Source organism: Theobroma cacao, chromosome 8, assembly GCF_000208745.1.
Source record: "Theobroma cacao cultivar B97-61/B2 chromosome 8, Criollo_cocoa_genome_V2, whole genome shotgun sequence".
Lineage (NCBI taxonomy): Eukaryota > Viridiplantae > Streptophyta > Magnoliopsida > Malvales > Malvaceae > Theobroma > Theobroma cacao.
Genome location: NC_030857.1, coordinates 661,572 through 679,309, shown reverse-complemented (window position 1 = coordinate 679,309; position 17,738 = coordinate 661,572). Strand labels below are relative to the sequence as shown.

Below are 17,738 nucleotides of genomic sequence, written 5' to 3'. Positions count from 1 at the left end.
TTTTTTCTTATGGAGACTTACTTTCGATTGTTTTCACATTGAGGTTCTAATATGAATAATTAGAATATATTTGAAATTAAAACTTTCTTTTAAGAATCATATAATACTCTCCAACTTCAATTTAAAAAAAAAAAGTCATAAATTTTATATTAAAATAAGATTAATATTTAAATAAATATATTATTTTCAATCTGGAAAACATTTAACGTATAATAAAATTAAAATAGATAATACTTTATAAATTAGTTGGTGTGCATTGTTGTAGTCAAAGAACTTCATCGGGTCGGATATGCAGACATAAAGGAACCATTACCACTTCAGCCTACATCAGCTTAGCCCACGAACGGGTTGGGTCACAACCAAGACCGAGCTGGATAATGTTTCTATAGCTCGTGCGCAATGACTATTGAGGATATGCCGTGGTCAAGCAGAGCAGGTTCAGAGTATGTGTTCTGTTTTGTTGCATTGACTATCGAAACCGAATGAATCTGAACGTGATAAACGAAGGATTCAAAGATGCATACTTTCTGTCTCCTTCACATTTAAGTTTGAATATTTTATTGAAGATTTCATGTCACAATATATATATATTAATACCTCCATTTACAATATTTTAGGTCGAACCCATCCTACTGTTTTACTTAAGATTAAAGAATTGTCAGAAAAATGCTTCAATCCGTCACCGTTTTTTAACCTTATTACAAAGTTTTATAGGATGAGTTCTTAGTTAGTTTTGAAAAGAAAAGGGAAGAAGTCCATCCACACCAACAAGACCCAAGAAAAGTGTTTTCCCTTATTGATGAACTAATAATATAATTCATGTACATAATAAAAAAAATTTTAAATATTAAAATTTACACGAAACTTCGTTTGCATTTTCATATAATATCAATAGATCATTAATAAAAATAAAAATCACGTAAAAATTTTGAAATCACAAGTGATACAGGTAAAATTTATATGATTTCAAAATATATTCATGACTCAAATTATTGATTATTTTTTTGTGGGAAGAAATTCTCTTAAATCTTTCCCTTTCTAGATGACTATGATTAGTCTATCAATGTTAAATTTTACTATTTTTCCTTTGACATTATTTATAGTTGGTAGCTTATTTCATTAATTTTGTCCCAACTTTCCTTTGTTTTTTTTAATAAATACTAATCAATATTCTGAAAAACACTTACTAAGATTAATTAAAGCAGGTGATCTGTCACTTGGGGGAAGTTAGGAAACTAAATTAAAGATTAATAAACAGTTTAATTAAACTGTGAATTCATTTGTCCGAGAAGACCAGTCAAATTTTGCCTCTGTCTCCATCTCTCGCGCTGATTTGATTGATTAACGTAAACAAATGATTTCTTAATCATGAATTTTATTCCTAATTAATTATGTTAATTATCTAGACCAATCTTAATTAAGACATGATCATAATGTCGGTTGACATTTCGGGCCATTCATGGCTGAGGTATGCGCTTACGTCACTCCCGACATCACTGCTGTAAAGTGTTGGTTTTGTTTTTTTTTCCTCTTTTTATTAATATATTAATTTTACCATATAATAATTATCCTTCAACTGATAATGGGGGACCTCTAGTTTGACGATGTTTCGAGGGAAGACAAGCCTTTTCCGTTGTCGTTTGGTCAGTTGAAATTTCCACGTTAGTTGGATATGGTTGAACCAGGAAAGTTGCGAGAAGGTTCAGACCGGGATCATGGACTTAAAAGGAAAAAAGAAAGGAAAAAACCCACCATTGGTAGTCTAAAGCTCAAGATGAGAGAGTTGGTGTCAAAAATACCCTCCATCTTGCAACAAATTTACACAGCCAACCTTTGAAAGAACCACATTCAAATATTAAATTTATGTGTGTTTGTGTGTGTGTGTTTTTTTTATTTTTTATATTATTATTGAATCTTTTGAACTTTAATATGATGAACAAATCTTTACATCAAAATGAACTTGTTATCAATTTAAATAATGTTACATTAATGCATAATTAAAGTTGTATTAATAAGAAAATGCAACATCATTTTAATTAATGTCATGTTAGTTCAGTCAAAATTTCATATTTAAAAGTGAAAATTGAATGATATTAAAGTTTCAATTAAAATTAATAAATTTCAATGTACAAAATTTCAATTTATACAAATTATGTACATGGATGAAATTTATAATTTTTATAAAATATAGGAATTAATTACATAATTTAACTTTTATTTTTAATATATTTGGCCAAAATGAGAACTTATTTAGTTTGTTAATGTTATTTTATGAATATTTTATTCATAAGAACTCTATTAATAAATGCCTAAAAAACCTTATTAAGATTAGTTAGAATATTATTTTAGAAAATATATAGGCAATTTCGTAAATATGGAAACAAACCAGTCCACTATGGGAGTGCGAAAAATAACCGCCGTCCTTTTTAAACACCCCTGCTCTGCTCGTCTGTGCTGCTGTTGAACTTTAGCCTCCCAAAACCCAAATCCCCTCGGCGAACTGAGGACTGGTTCTCTGCTCGGGACCTCGACTCTCGCTTCGCGAAGGCATCCCTGTTTCCCAAGCCAACTTCACAATAGCTTCCCTTTCTCTCCCTCTGGTCTAGCCCAACACCCCGATTCATCGCTCCCGGCTCTCGTTCACTGATCGCTGCATCGAAAATGGCTTTCATTTGCTTTTAGGCTTCCTAAGATCAACCCTCTTAGTTTCCGAACCCAGAATTTACCAAATCTTAATCTACCTTATCCAATTGGTCAATATGGCTATCCGTGTCACCGTCACCTACTCCGGCTACGTTGCCCAGAACCTAGCCTCCAACGCCGGTTTCCGTCTCGGATCTTGCTCCTCCCGATCCGTCCACGAATGCTGGCTCCGATCCCGTTTCCTTTCCCCCAACAAAAAATCCGACATCGATCCTTCCCCTGCCCGTAACTACCACGCCGCCGATCTCCGCCACCCACGGTCGAGCATGTGCTCGACCCTCGCCGCAGAGATCCTTAAAGATGGTTGCAATAACCCGATTATCGTTGGTTTGATCTCGCTGATGAAGTCAACGGCTTATGGTTCTTGTTCCTCTTCTACTACTGTGGGACTTTGCGGAATTTCTCCTTTTAAAGCCACTTCGATCATCTCTTTCTTGCAGGCATCGAAGTGGCTGCCGTGTAATGAGCCGGCTTCGGTCGGACCGGAGAGTAGTGAGGTGGATAGAGGAGGAACAAGCAATGAGGATCGAAGTTTGAGTTTGGAGTTGGATCCCAAAGGGTTTGTTAAAAGCAGTTGGATTTCGAGGTTGCTAAATGTTTGCTCCGAAGATGCCAAGGCTGCTTTGACTGCTGTAACTGTAAGTATACTCTTCCGGTCGTTTATGGCTGAGCCAAGGTCAATTCCGTCAACTTCTATGTACCCTACCTTGGATGTTGGCGACCGCGTTTTGGCTGAGAAGGTAATTTTCTGTTACTGAATCATATTAATGGACAATAGAATCGAGATTATGTGGTTAATTTTGTTTCTTTTTTTTCTGATATCAACAGGTTTCATATTTCTTTAGAAAGCCTGAAGTTTCCGATATTGTTATATTCAGGGCACCTCCTATATTGCAGGTAGGTCTTAAAATTTGCTCTTTCAAACTCGAATATCATTGCTTATCTGCAGTCAATTTATACTTCAATGCTGATGGTTTTATTTCAATATGTAGGAAATTGGTTTCAGTTCAGGGGATGTGTTTATAAAAAGAATAGTGGCGAAGGCTGGAGACTGTGTTGAAGTAAGCCCATAAGATTATGTAAATTCATTTTGTTTAACATACAAGGTCTTTATTCATCTTCATTTTCCTTCGATTATTTCACTTTTCCCCATTTAGCCTCTGTCTGTAAATTGTATAGTGGTCATCATTTCTGATATTCCATATTGAATTTGTGGTAGGTTCGTGATGGCAAGCTGTTAATAAATGGTGTTGCTCAAGATGAAGATTTTGTTCTAGAGCCATTAGCTTATGAAATGGATCCAGTGGTTAGTGTCTTACTTCTGACTGTCCTTGTTTATTCATTTGTATATTGCACTTTGTTCATATCTATCTTGTCTGTGGTTCTTCATCATGCTTGTTACATGGTCACTGAGTCAATCACATTGGTTAGCAGAATTCATGCTTTCCTTTGGGTGATTTTGCAGGTTGTGCCCGAAGGTTATGTTTTTGTATTGGGAGATAATCGCAATAACAGTTTTGATTCCCATAACTGGTAATTCCTAGATTTCATTTCCACTATTCGGGAATGTATTGGACAAACTATAGAAGAAAAATTTGCAACATACTTTGTCAACCTTACAGAGTCTTAATTGGTGTCCCTTTTTGGTTTTAGGAATGTGATCTTGTATATCTGACATCTTGTTTTTGTTACCTTCTTTTTCAGGGGTCCACTTCCCATCGAAAACATTGTTGGTAGATCTGTATTTCGCTATTGGCCTCCATCCAAAGTTTCAGATACTATACATGATCCACATGTGGGGAAGATTGCTGTAGCAGTTTCTTGACATCTGAGATAACGAATTTCTTAAGTGGCTCATGTTGAGCATCTGTGAATATCCAACAACATTTTCATGTACTTGGACATGGTTTAAGATGGATAATCAATTCTTCATATTCATTGGTGTGTATCTTTTGTTGATGGCCAAATGTTGGCCACTGCACATTTTTTTTTCCTGTAGTCACATTGTCAAATTTACATTGACAAGGATTTGGAAGAATCAAGAAAAGAAACTTGGAAGGACAATCTGCTATCTTGCTTTATCTCATTGCGGTGCTTATATCACTCTTATTGCATGCTAGAAAGTGGGCCGCCCTTATGAAATGAGCTGAAGTGAGGATCCAAGGTCTTAAGTGGTTGATAAGTTTGGAAGGAAGCAGGTCAGATTTGATGGTAGAGGAAAGGGGAAAAGCTGGGGGCAGTATATTCAGATTCTTAATTTTGGTCAGCGGATGATGTGTTGAATGTAGAAAGGGGAGGCTGGATGATACCAACAACCATGCCTGAGGCCTTTGATATTAAATGTACTTGTACTTCTCAACAAAACTTTCTGTTGGTTGATTGGCATATTTCAATGCTTGAACTTCGTTTCATATGTAATAAAAATAAGATGTGGCAAGTCACAATTCTTGTCCCGTTTATTTATACATCCAATAACAATACTTTAACATTTGAATTATGTGACATGTCACATGTAATTGCAGTTTAGCCACGATCATCACTAATCTTTTGAAGATAAAAACAAAGAAGAATAAGAAAGAAAAAAAAAATTGAAAAAGTTTTTGAAAGTTTTATTTTATTTTTTATTATATTTAATTAAATTTTTATTTTTTTATTTTTTAATCAAAAAAGTGTATATCATCAATACTTTGTTATTAATTAAAATATTGTTTTTTTTTATATTTAAGGTGTGGATGAAATAAGTTTCGTGATAAAGAATTTAAATTTTTTTAAAAATATTATGCATAATTTATAAATATAAAAAGAAGACTACGTGGCAGTTTAGGAAGCTTTCCTTGCAAATACACACGAATGTTCCTAGGTGCTACTGCCCATCCCAATCCCGACCACCCGTTAAACGTGACGAGGCAACCACCGCCAACTGGGGTTCGGGGCCACAAGCCCATAACCGTCATTTCGCCTGAATCCCAGAAAGAAAGACCGTTGTTCAAAGAGAGCGAGTGACTAACTCATCTGATCCTCTTCGATCCGGTTCACAGTACAGACCCGGTTGACGCCACGAAACAGCAGCAATTGCCACGATGAAGAGCAGCCGTTTCCTCTTGTCTCTCCTCTTCTTCCTTCTCTCTGAGATCTTATCCTTGTCTTTTAATCCTCTCCAATCAAAGAACACCCAAATCTTGCAGGTACAAAGATCAAATCGAGTAGTAAATAAAAAATCAAGTTTTTAATTCTTATTAATCTCCCCGTTTTTGTTATTTTGGGGATTAGGATGTATTGGAGAAGATTGCTTTGAAGCAGGAATGGGAGTTGGAAGGGCTTAACTTTTCGAAATTGGAAGTGAGCAAGGCTAGGTTTGGGGCTGGCAAAAGATACGAGTTTCGGATCCGATTTGGAAAGACTCATCTGCTCTTCAAATTCCCCGACGAAGTATCTTCCTGGAGCAAGTTCAGAAAAGGAAGTGGTGGCGATTTCCTTGATTTTGTCAAGGAAATTAATTCCACAGCGGGGCTCGATTCCTTTAAAATGGAAGGTCCCTTTGAGTTACGCCTCGCTCCCAATCACCAAGCTTCCCTCCTTTTGCCGGTATGCATATCTGATTTCCTCGTTAACTTGTTTTCTTCAATGCTTGACTTGTTTGAAAGAATGGTTCTTTTCTGTTATTATTGTTCAATTAATACGTATCGTCAACAATAAATGTCTTATCTTTATTGTAGCTTAATTTAATGTTTGATTTTGAATTATGTACTTTCTTAATTTAGTTCGACATTGCAAATATTTATCATCTACTACTAGTAGTCTGAAGCTTTGGGTATTTGGCAATCAGCTGAACACATCGCATACTGATCTGAAACGGGTCCTTGTTGGGGAAGGCATCACTGTTGAAGTAAGTGGAGCTCAAGAAGTCTCTCTTTTCCACGCGTTTAGTTTTGGTTTACCTGTGAATGAAAGTGAAGTCGAGGAGAAAACTGGATATTGGCCCTTTCGGCAGTCATTCTGCATGCCATTGCTTCCTGTGAATGTTTTAGGGTCGGTATCTCTTGTTGCCTACCAGACTCGAAACCCTGATGCCCAAATCGAAGCTGTTTTCCTATCCTCGGATACTATTGAGCTGCTACCCGAAAAGTGCTATGGTGATCGTGCTTACATGAAACAGTCTTATCCTATGGATTCAATAAGTTTGAGGATATCCAAGCTACGAAAGGTCCTGAGGACCTTTTTAGGTGACAGAGACAACGGAAATGGTTTTTCCAGTTCTCTTAATGTGAAAACTAAAGCGTCACCTATTATTCATTTCCAGCTAGAGCTGGAGAAAACCATTGGGAAGAATGAGAGTGTTCGTGGTATGTTAGCTGAGTGGAGGTCGAAGCCAACTGTTGAACGCCTTTGGTTTGATGTAACGGCAAGGATTGAAGCAGAGAAGTTGAAGCCCCTTATGATGAAGAAGGTCAGACCTTTTGTTGGTGTAGATACAGTCTCATGGAGTAATTTGTTGTCAAACATTTCTTTTACAAAGTTCCCATCTATTCTTGTCCCTCCTGAGGCTTTGACACTGGATGTCAAATGGTAGTAAAAAACCTCGTAAGATGGTTTTATTTCTGGTGAAGTTTACAGATCAATGCAATGCGCCATCAGTCATCTTGTCCATTCCACGGTCACGGGTGTAAGATATGCATGTCAGTTACATGGAAAGCATCCTTGATTGGTGTTGTAAATAGTAATTACAAAGAAAAAAGAAGGGAGTGGTGAAAGAACTTCCACTCATTTGCATTGCCTTTACTCCTTTACTGTACAATAACAACAATATTAGCATCTCTGTTTCTTGTTAACTTGTATTATAGGCAGCAGGTCAAGCTTCTAATTTTAGGCAAAGATGGACCTCAAACTGTTTGTTTAGAGATTATTCACCGCCCTTACCCCAATTATCTTGTATCTATAAAAGTTTAACTCAAGCCATATTTTGAATTGGTGATTCTTATATTGTTTCTTTATTCATGTAAATTAACTACTCAATACAGGTACGTAAACATCAATATAGGAGCAATTGCATGAGGAAACCGTTGATCATAAATCCTAGTCCATGGTATTACCAGCAGAAGGGTTTTCTTCTCGCTTCATTTCCACGTTCTTATATTTGTACCAAGAGGCACACACCAAGTAAATAACAAAGTTAACAGCACTCAACGCCGACAATAACCAGTAGAAGTAGTTCAACTTGTCTCTGTTCAGGTTGTTAGAAGCCAACCAACCCCCGCTGGCCTTGTTCACTACCTCCACCACCACTGAGCTTGTATAGTACCCAAATGCTAGTGAAAACCATGAGATAGCTGTGCTCGTTCCCTTCATTCCATCTGAGCTCTCTGCATGGAAGAACTCTAGCAGCCCTACCAATGTGAACATATCAGCCAACCCGAATACAGCATACTGGAATCCAAGCCAAAACACACTCATTGGTAGTGGTTCTGTAGAGTCTACCATGTTGTGTCGAACAGCCACAGATTTGCGCCGGGTTTCCATGACTCCAGCAATTGCCATGGAAATGGTTGAGAGCACCAGTCCAACTCCAATTCGCTGAAGATATCGGATTCCAGTGGGAATTCCTGTTATTCTTCGGGCAATTGGAACGAAAATGCGGTCATAAATTGCTATAAAAATGAAGTTGAACCCCAGGGGAATGACAGGGAGGGAGGGAGCAGGGATCTTAAAACCAAGGATATGAGTATCCATGGTCATGCTTTGTTGTATGGAGAAAGTTTGGAGTTGAGCCAAAGAAGTATTTATGAAAACAGTGCTAAGTACAATCGGGAGCATGCGAAGTAGAATCTTTGTTTCTTCAACTTGGGTCACTGTGCTAAGCCTCCAAGGGCCTGGAGTTACTGCTGATTCATCCCAAGGGATCCTACTCACTGCTGCTCTATCCAAGAATCTGGGAATTTGGTGATGTATTTACGTGAGAGCTAGTTAAAACAAAAGAAACATGAGAAAAATTAAATGTATACCTGAATTCATTGGTTCTCTGAAGAATTTCAGTAGGCATCACCACTGTTCCTTTGTCATAAATCTCATGTAGTTCATCTTCCTTCTTTGGTTTTGGAAGGTCTTGGTTGCGGATGGCAGCCACAAATACCTTGAAACAGGAAAAGAAGGCCATGATTCATGAACTCATGTCATTGATTGTTACATGCAAAGCTATTTATGATGGCAAAAAGACATGACATGTACCTGTAGGATTCGAATTATGGGGCTTCCTCGAGGGGCATTATCCCTATAAAATGGCTTGCCAATGCATACAGACATAATTGCAAGCAAGACTGCTAAACCGCACACCCCGAACGCCCAATCCCAACCCTTGTTAGAACTTATCCACACAACAAAGGTCACACCAGCTATAGATCCACCAGTCAAGCTAAACACGAACCAGTTGAAAAAGCTTGAAAGTTGAGCTGCCTCTTTAGGGTCGTTTCTGTCGAACTGGTCAGCTCCCAGCAATGGCAAAGCCGCCTTAACCCCGCTGGTCCCTAGCGCTACTAGGTATAGACCAGTGTAAAGAATTGCTGCTTGGCCACTCTTTGCAGCCTCGCATTGTTTCGAAACATCCGTGCAAGGAGTTGGCCTCAGTTGATCGAAGTGTGCTTGTATTGTCAGCAGGGCATATCCCTGCATATGTAAGAACCAGCCCATGTTTGCTAACTCATGGCTTTTACATCTTAAAATTTGATTGATCATCAAACAGTTACATATACATAACCGAAGACATTGATTGTCTGTTTGTTCCATGAAATTGGGCTCCTTTTTTAATATTAAAAATGGCAGTAACAGCCATCTTCCATGGAATAGACAGTATGGGACCAAAGGAAGGTGACTACCAAAAAGAAGCCATTGTTATATTGCGTGGGAGCATGTGGAAGCCGGCAAGCTGCACATGGATGGTTAAACTATGGAACAACATTAAAGATTGGTCTTTTTGTAATTTTTTTTTCTTTTCTTTTCTTTTGGGGTATTATGAAATCATAATCATCTTCTTTCTCATACTATATCTTCCTTGAAAGAATCATACTATTATTTTTTAATATTAAATAATAGTTTAGACATAGCATCAATTAATCACCGCACATGTTAATCTCCGAACTAAAAAGAGATTTCAAATTCAAATACCCTAATCTCCAATCTAAAACTTAACAGATTGGGGGTGAGCCCCAATCACACTCATTTACTCAAATAATTAATCCCACCAATTGTAAATATAGTAATTTAGATAAGTAAAATAATTATAACCCACATTTTATCTCCTAAAAAGAGTCTATTTTATATTAATTGTTTACTTTAGTACATCAAGATCATAAAATTAAAGAATAAAGAATAAAGAGGACTAGATGAATCATGCAATGCCATGATGACACACTTTTTATTAAAATAAGTTTCGTACCTACCTTAGTTGTATAAGAAATTTTACTCTTTTTGTCAAATTGTTGTTTCGGTAATTTAATCGATGATATATATTTTTCCCACCGACTAGAGGAATATATATCATATAGAGCAATGGTTTACAACATTAACAAACTCAAGACTAGAATTAATTAGAAATTAATAGATAGAAATTACTTAGAAAAAAAAAATAGTAGTGCCATGTTTGAAAGAGACTAATAGTATTTTTTTTTCCTTAAATCAACATCAGAATATAATTTCGTAACCTTTGCTTATTATTATATAATTCAAGCAATAAGTTTCATTCTTATATAATTCAAGCAATAACTTTTATTTTTACTTTTTATTATATAATTCAAGCAATAAATTTTATTCTTATATAATTCAAGCAATAACTTTTACTTTTAATTATAAAATTCAAGCAATGAATTTTACTTATTATTATTACATATTAGTGCCAGGTTTACATATTATTATGTAATTCAAGCAATGATTAGTTTCAAGCTTTTCTTTAATTTTATTTATATAATTAAGCATTTGTTGACTTTTAAGCAATTTGAAATTGATACAAATACATGGAAAAGCTTTTAGAGAAAAAAGATTCCCCCCATATGATATTGAACCCAAAATTTTACTAGTATTAACTAACAAATTGGAACCCTAAATTAACCTTAAAATTCCAAACAATTTTAGTAAATAGTTTTGATGCTTGATTGAGTGGGAAGTAGTTCTTGTTTGAAACTTTTGATGAAGAAAATGAAATGATTTCTTTGTTATTATATTAACCAATAAATTTGGAATTCCAAATAGTAATGATTAAAGTTGTAAATGTTTTGATTATTAATTGATCAACCAACTCCATTTACAAGATTCTCATTTCAATGTCCAAGCCAAAGACCCTGGAATTGGAGAGAGGGTAGAACAAGAGAGCAGAAGTGTATAATATATGATGTTTAAGCAGGAAACAAGGGGTCGAGAAGGGCAGATGTTGATCCATATGTGAAAGTGTGGGGATGATAAGACAACGTACCAGCAATTCCAGGAATCCAAACAGGACACAGGTTGTGAATCTTGTCAAGTAGGTATCAGCGATGAGTCCTCCTAAGAGTGCTAGGATGAATGAAGTTCCCATGAAGTTTGTAACTGCGTTTGCAGATTTTGTCAAGCTGAAGTTCATGTACCCCATAAAGTAAGTCACAAGGCTCACGGCGTTAGCAATAAACGCCATATTCTCCAGCCCCTCCGTCACTGCATGAATGAAGCACCCACAATCAGAGACGAAAACCATTCTTAACTAATCAAATGCAGACAGGTTAGGGCAATATCGTGGTTACCATAGACAAAAAGTACAGCTTTCAATCCTCCTACCCTTTTCTCTTGCCTTGGTTGATGTCTATCTTCTCTATGGATTTCCTGTTTGTATAGAGACACACGAAACAGATTAGCCAGTGAGAAAGAGAAACAAGGGTGCAGGTGGGCTCAGCTTCTCCACATTTTGTTCATGGAGAAGACACACACACACACACACCACATTTCTTGAGCATTTTCAACGACCATCTTGAAATTCAAATAAGGAAAGATTTTACCATTTTCGTTCTGAGAGCTAGCTTGGTTTCTTCTTCTTTCTTAATTCCAGGATGCAAAAGAAATACCAGAAAGGGAACGTTGGTTCTGGGTCAGTGTCTGGTGGGACATAACCACATCAAACCCTATGAATATATATAGGCACAAGTATCCAGCTTTTTGCCTTTTCTTCCCTTCCCAACAACCCTCTCTGTATATTCATAATAAACTTTGCTAAATTTTAAAATTCAACTTGGTTCAAGCAAATATATTGTTTCTGGTGATAATAATCACTTGGTAATCAATTGTTACTAATTACTTTACACATTATTATAACATTTTTTGGTTTGCAAGTACATATATTTTATTGGAATTAATGTAGTGAAGTTTCATGTGATTATTTTTTTTCTCAGCAATTTCATGTGATTATGCTTATTTTTTGGCATTCCCTATACCCTAAATTTAAGCTTGAAAACTATTAGGATGTGTATTACATGTGTATTAATGTAATAATTCTCAGTATTATAAATATTTGAGTGTAGTGAAAGTTATATATATATTACGAATTATCCTCGAATTTTGGCTATATTTGTCAAAACTCAAGTCAATGTATTTTGGATGAAGTGTTATTCAATTATACATTAAAATTAAATTATAAATACGGATTAATTTAATTGATAAGTAAAATCTTGAATGTATCTTGTCAATATGAGAAAGTATACTTTTATAATGGTTCGGAGAGAAAATTAGTGGTAGCAAAATCCGAAAATAGTTCCAATCATATTACAAAATAAATAAAATAAAAATGAAAAGCCTTAATTTCACATTAGTCTAAGTAAATCTTAACAAGAGAAACAACAAGGAAACAAGTGGCATCTAGTTGTACGAGAAATTAATTTTCTGGATAGTCTTTGTTTCCCCTCACGAGACCCTTTCTCCCGAATATGAACAGCTTATCCCTCATGAGTATCCTTCACTTTATTTGTTGACTCGATGATACAGTGGATATTCTAATGGCCGAGGATCTGGATCCAATGCCTTCTGTCTTCTTATAAAACTCTTTCTTAGGGTTCTCTCTTTGTACTTACTTCTTTCCCATTCATTTGTTAACTTACAACCCTCCAATCATCTTTTTTGCCCTTTAATTTAATGCCCATTTCCTGGCGTTGAGTTGTTCTTGGTGTGAATTCATGAGGGTTTTGAAGTATTACTTTGTATAAAATTATATATAAGTGGTACCCTTAATTACACATCGATAGAGAACAAGGAATCAATGAATAATAAGATTACTATTATTATTATTATTATTATCTTCTCGACATGTGCTTTCTCGCCCCATGTCCATTCAACCATTTCCTTTTCACACTTAATATATATATTTTAAAGTATATATGAAGATACAAGCATTTTCGATGATTAATTTAAAGAGATTTTAGTCTCTTAGAGGTGCTTCTTTTGAATTTTTATAACAAGAAAATGTTTATGTTGAGGACCCCAAACCTTAGGGTTACCATTCTTAGTAGGAACATGATATTTTCATGGAGTTCATAGATACTACGTGCAAACTTGTAATATGTAACCACTTAATTTGAAACAAAATTAGAGAATAAAATACTTTTAAAATGATTTTTATACATTTTGAGAGAGTCAAATCACTTAACAGATAGATTAACAAAGTCTGGTGTGTCATGTAAAGACACTCTTCATGCTACCTTGCAATGCCAATAAAAAATAGTCACTTACATTTGTAAAAAGGATAAGCAATCTCTTTTTTAATATATGATTATAAGAGATCAGAATTCCTAGCATATTTTCCTATGTTATGGGTTTATTCAATTATTCCTGTTCATAGATAGTAGTTTCTCTTTTATACCTTTTCAGCCAGTAGAACTAAGATCTTCATTTTGTAGGAAAGACAATTGATTATAGGCGACAACATCGTTACTAAATAGATAGAATGTCAGCCCCTTGAATGGGGAAGTAGGCATCTTCATGCAGGTAAATGTTATATAAGCCCTAGAGATAGACACAAAGTATGAAACCATGGTTTAGTTTAAATGGTGGCCCCCTTTATGGCATTATTGCAATGCACGATCACATGTTCTTGTGTCTGTGAAGGGTATACTAAACTTTGTTATATAATTTTGAAGTGTTTTTTAAGCTAAGTAGCTATATTGAGTTACAAATAATAATATAGGATTTGACGGATCATATTTTCAATGTATCAACATTTTATCGCTTTATAAGCACAATACACGTGATACTAAACACTTAATTGTTATATAAGTTTGAGACGTTGATAATTGTACCTCTTGTTGTAATCTCAAAATTTGTCTGCAATTTGGGTCCTAATCCATGGCTAGTAATTGTGGTGATGTTAGCAAATTAGTAGGAGTACTCACTTTAATTTTTCTCCCATTTGATTCAATCTTTAGGGTTTTATTTTCATAATTAATGTTAACTTTATTTATGTAATAAGGTGGTATGACCTAGACACCTAGTGATTCTAAATTGTCACCATCTCAAGCTGCTTTCCCTTAGAGGATTTGCTATTTTCTTCTTGATTCACGACTTCCACCTTCTTGTACCTATACCAAGAGGCACAAACCAAGTAGATACCAAAGTTCACCACACTCACGGCTGCCAATAACCAGTAAAAATAGTTGAGCTTGTCTCTGTTCAAGTTGTTATTAGCCAGCCATCCACCACTGACCTTGTTCACCACCTCCACCACCACCGAGCTCAAGAAGTATCCGAAAGCTAGTGAACACCAAGAGATGGCTGTGCTCAATGACTTCATCCTTGCTGAACTCTCTGCATAGAAGAACTCTAGCAGCCCAACTAACGTGAACATATCCGCCAACCCAAATATAGCATATTGGTATCCAAGCCAAAACACACTCATCGGCAGAGGCTGAAGAGAATCCACCATGTTGTGCTGAATGGCCACGGATTTGCGTCGTGTTTCAACAATTCCAGCAACTGCCATGGAAATGGCTGAGAGCACCAGTCCAACCCCAATTCGTTGAAGATATCGAATTCCAGTAGGGATTCCTGTTACTTTTCGAGCAATCGGGACGAAAATGCGATCATATATTGGGATAAAAACGAACATGAACGCCAGGGGAATAACCGGGATGGAGGGACCTGGCATCTTAAAACCAAGGATACGAGTGTCCATGGTTGTGCTTTGTTGGATAGTGAAAGTCTGGAGTTGAGCTAAACAAGTATTCATGAAAACCGTGCTGAGTATAATCGGGAGCATCCGTATTAGGATCTTTGTTTCTTCAACTTGTGTTATTGTACACAGCCTCCAGGGTCCTGCGCTTATTGATGTTGAGGCATCGCCAGGGGTCGGGCCAATTGCTGCTCGGTCTAAAAACCTGCAGATTTCATGGTAAATGCAAGAGCAAAACTTTACAACTTGTTATAGCAAATATATACTGCTACATTTCAGAACTGTGAATTATCAAAAACTGGGTGTACCTGAATTGATCAGTTCTCGGGAGAGTTTCATTTTGCACCCCCGCTTCCTTGTCATGAATCTCGTGCAATTCATCTGCCATTTCTGGTAGTGGAAGCTTTCGGTTTCTGATAGCAACCACTAACACCTAAAGTGAAGAAAATCAATATGGAATCTTTGACCTATTAGTAAGCATGTTTTCTTTTTGTAATGCTAATTACCTGTATAATACGAAGGAGAGGACTCCCTTTGGGAACATTGTTACGATACAATGACTTGCCCATGCTTACACACACAAGGGCAAACAAGACCGCCACGGTGCATACGCCAAACGCCCAATCCCAGCCCTGGTTTGAGCTTATCCATACGACGAAAGTCACCCCAACTATAGCTCCAACGGTGAGACTAAGCAAGAACCAGTTGAAATAACTAGACAATTGAGCTGATTCTTTAGGATCCTTTTCATCAAATTGGTCAGCTCCCAATGATGGTAAAGCTGCTTTAACCCCGCTGGTGCCTAAAGCAACGAGGTATAGACCAGTAAAAAGTATTGCGGCCTGGCCGCTGTCTGCAGCCTGGCATTGATTTGTTTGGCTTGCGGCAAGACCTTGGCAAGGGGTTGGTCTTAGTTGGTGGAAGTGTGCTTGTACTGCTAAGAGGGCATATCCCTGCAAATTTATGAATCAACCAAATCTTATATTACCAGAGCCGTTTCCATAATAGAGGATTAAATTCTTAATTTGATCATCATGAAAGAGTACACATGTTATTCAGGATTTGTTTTCATTTACATTGAAGAACTGGTGATTTTTTGTGCTTAATTAAATTAGTCAACGGGTTATACCATTTCTTTTCTTTGTAAAAGTGTTAGGCTGCTGCATTTTTTATGGTTTCCCTTAGCCAAAATCATGGAGTTGATGCATAGACACTGATTACGGTAGCAAATGGAAAGTGCTATGGCACACAATCAGTTTGATTGGTGGACAAGTTAGTTTTCTGTACTAGCTTTGTCAACAAAATATGAGGATGATAAATAACTTACCAGCAATTCTATGCACCCAAACAAGACACAAGTCTTGAATCTTGACAAGTAGGTGTCAGAGATGAACCCTCCAAAGAGTGCTAGTAAAAATGAAATCCCCATGAAATTTGTAAGGGTGGTTGCAGATTTTGTTAAGCTGAAGTTCATGTAGCCGTAAAAGTAAGTTACCAGGCTTATGGCATTGGCGATAAATGCCATATTCTCCAGTCCTTCCATGGCTGCAGGAAATCACAATTAAAAACAGCTAAGGAAAGAGTGAAAGGCATTACAATACAAGCAAATTTCTGAAGAGGGGAAAGGAAGAAGGAATGGTTACCATAGACAAAAATTGTAGCCCTCTGTCCTCCTAGTCTTGTTTCTTGCGTGGCTTGGGCTTTGAAATCACAAAAGATGCCCTGTCAGGTGATAACAGAAGAGACTATTTAGCCTACTGAAGCAAATGAAACAATTAAGGGATGACCAATAAAAGAAGGGTGGCGGCAAATATCTGCATTATCCTCAGTAAGTTGCCGCCACTTACCATTGTGCTGAGAGCTAGCTTCCTATCTTCTCTGGCTCCAAAGAGAGGGAACAGAACTCTACTTCTTAATGAGAGATGGGCTTGTAGGATACAATTTCAACTCGTTTGAGTGTGTGTGTGTGTGTATATATATATATATATAGAGAGAGAGAGAGAGAGAGAGGAAGATCATTTGCTGTTAAAGGCCGACAAGGATTAAAGACAAAGAAGGAATCGCATGGCATTTAGATGTTTTGGAAATGTTCTCCTAGACTGATTATTAGTTTCTTATCAGACCTTTCTCTCTCAATTGACTTTTTTTAATATTTTTTGACTCCATGATATTCTAACGAGTGGAATCTAAAATTTTCAGATGCTTTCTTACAAATTGGGTTTCTTTGTTTTACTCATGGAGTTAGCTAGGATTGTCTTTCTTTAACTCTAAATCCTCCAATAAGTTCTTGAGAAGTTTCAATAATGTAGATCAGTCCTGTTCATGAATGAGTAATCCACGTCTCAAACAGTGCTATTGCCCTCAATTTCAGGCATAAAAGCAAACCTTAACCTGTTGTCATGATGCCAGAGAATTCTGCAGATCCTTGGCGTTGGGCAGTAATTAATACACAATTAGCAGTCACTATAAACAATTGGCATTGGACATCGATGCGGACATTAACTACTGTTCTGAAAATAATTTCCATTGGAGGAGATTGAGGCATCTTTATGTTTCATAGTCAGCGCAGGAACGAATCAGGTAGGTACAAAACATTTGGAGCTGTCTGCAACATTGGGGTCTCTTAAAAAATTCAGACACCTTTACATTGGATATATGCATGCATGTTGGCTTTAATAAATTGCTAGGCGGTTTAATACTAAGGGAAATTCAAAGAATTTGCAACATGTCGGATGTTTTAATTCGAAAGATGTCCCTAATTCAAGCAGAATTCGTGGCACAGGAATATAGTATTTGACCAGGACAGATGTTTCCCACAAATTGGTCTGGAACAATCAACCTAATAATCTTATCAGAGGGCATGAAATTA

The 17,738-nt window shown here is 36.5% G+C and overlaps 3 protein-coding genes across 3 annotated transcripts; 1 reads left to right on the top strand and 2 right to left on the bottom strand.

Annotated features, from left to right (window-relative positions):
• On the top strand, positions 2,433-7,659 carry LOC18591278 (probable thylakoidal processing peptidase 2, chloroplastic). The gene is made up of 8 exons (XM_007017316.2): positions 2,433-3,443; positions 3,532-3,600; positions 3,696-3,764; positions 3,923-4,009; positions 4,169-4,236; positions 4,408-4,525; positions 5,974-6,288; positions 6,530-7,659. Exons 1-8 carry the CDS (start codon positions 2,760-2,762, stop codon positions 7,271-7,273), a joined length of 2,154 nt encoding a protein of 717 aa, XP_007017378.2. The 5' UTR covers positions 2,433-2,759; the 3' UTR covers positions 7,274-7,659.
• LOC18591276 (protein NRT1/ PTR FAMILY 4.6) lies at positions 7,609-9,651 on the bottom strand. The gene is made up of 3 exons (XM_018125916.1): positions 8,926-9,651; positions 8,703-8,830; positions 7,609-8,629 (listed from the first exon to the last, which is right to left on the bottom strand). The coding sequence occupies exons 1-3, from the start codon at positions 9,478-9,480 to the stop codon at positions 7,777-7,779; spliced, it is 1,536 nt and encodes a 511-aa protein (XP_017981405.1). The 5' UTR covers positions 9,481-9,651; the 3' UTR covers positions 7,609-7,776.
• LOC18591275 (protein NRT1/ PTR FAMILY 4.5) lies at positions 14,198-16,561 on the bottom strand. The gene is made up of 5 exons (XM_018125459.1): positions 16,513-16,561; positions 16,197-16,414; positions 15,376-15,822; positions 15,178-15,302; positions 14,198-15,074 (listed from the first exon to the last, which is right to left on the bottom strand). The coding sequence occupies exons 2-5, from the start codon at positions 16,410-16,412 to the stop codon at positions 14,198-14,200; spliced, it is 1,665 nt and encodes a 554-aa protein (XP_017980948.1). The 5' UTR covers positions 16,413-16,414; positions 16,513-16,561.

Coding starts and splice junctions, on each gene's coding strand:
- LOC18591278 (XM_007017316.2), top strand. CDS start 2,760: ATGGCTATCCGTGTCACCGTCACCTACTCCGGCTACGTTGCCCAGAAC. Junction 4,237..4,407: donor AGTTTTGATTCCCATAACTG/GTAATTCCTAGA, acceptor CTTCTTTTTCAG/GGGTCCACTTCCCATCGAAA. Junction 4,526..5,973: donor AGATTGCTGTAGCAGTTTCT/TGACATCTGAGA, acceptor TTTGGGGATTAG/GATGTATTGGAGAAGATTGC.
- LOC18591276 (XM_018125916.1), bottom strand. CDS start 9,480: ATGGAACAAACAGACAATCAATGTCTTCGGTTATGTATATGTAACTGT. Junction 8,831..8,925: donor CCATAATTCGAATCCTACAG/GTACATGTCATG, acceptor TCCTGTTTCAAG/GTATTTGTGGCTGCCATCCG. Junction 8,630..8,702: donor CAGAGAACCAATGAATTCAG/GTATACATTTAA, acceptor CCAAATTCCCAG/ATTCTTGGATAGAGCAGCAG.
- LOC18591275 (XM_018125459.1), bottom strand. CDS start 16,412: ATGGAAGGACTGGAGAATATGGCATTTATCGCCAATGCCATAAGCCTG. Junction 15,823..16,196: donor TTGGGTGCATAGAATTGCTG/GTAAGTTATTTA, acceptor ATAAATTTGCAG/GGATATGCCCTCTTAGCAGT. Junction 15,075..15,177: donor CCGAGAACTGATCAATTCAG/GTACACCCAGTT, acceptor TGAAATCTGCAG/GTTTTTAGACCGAGCAGCAA.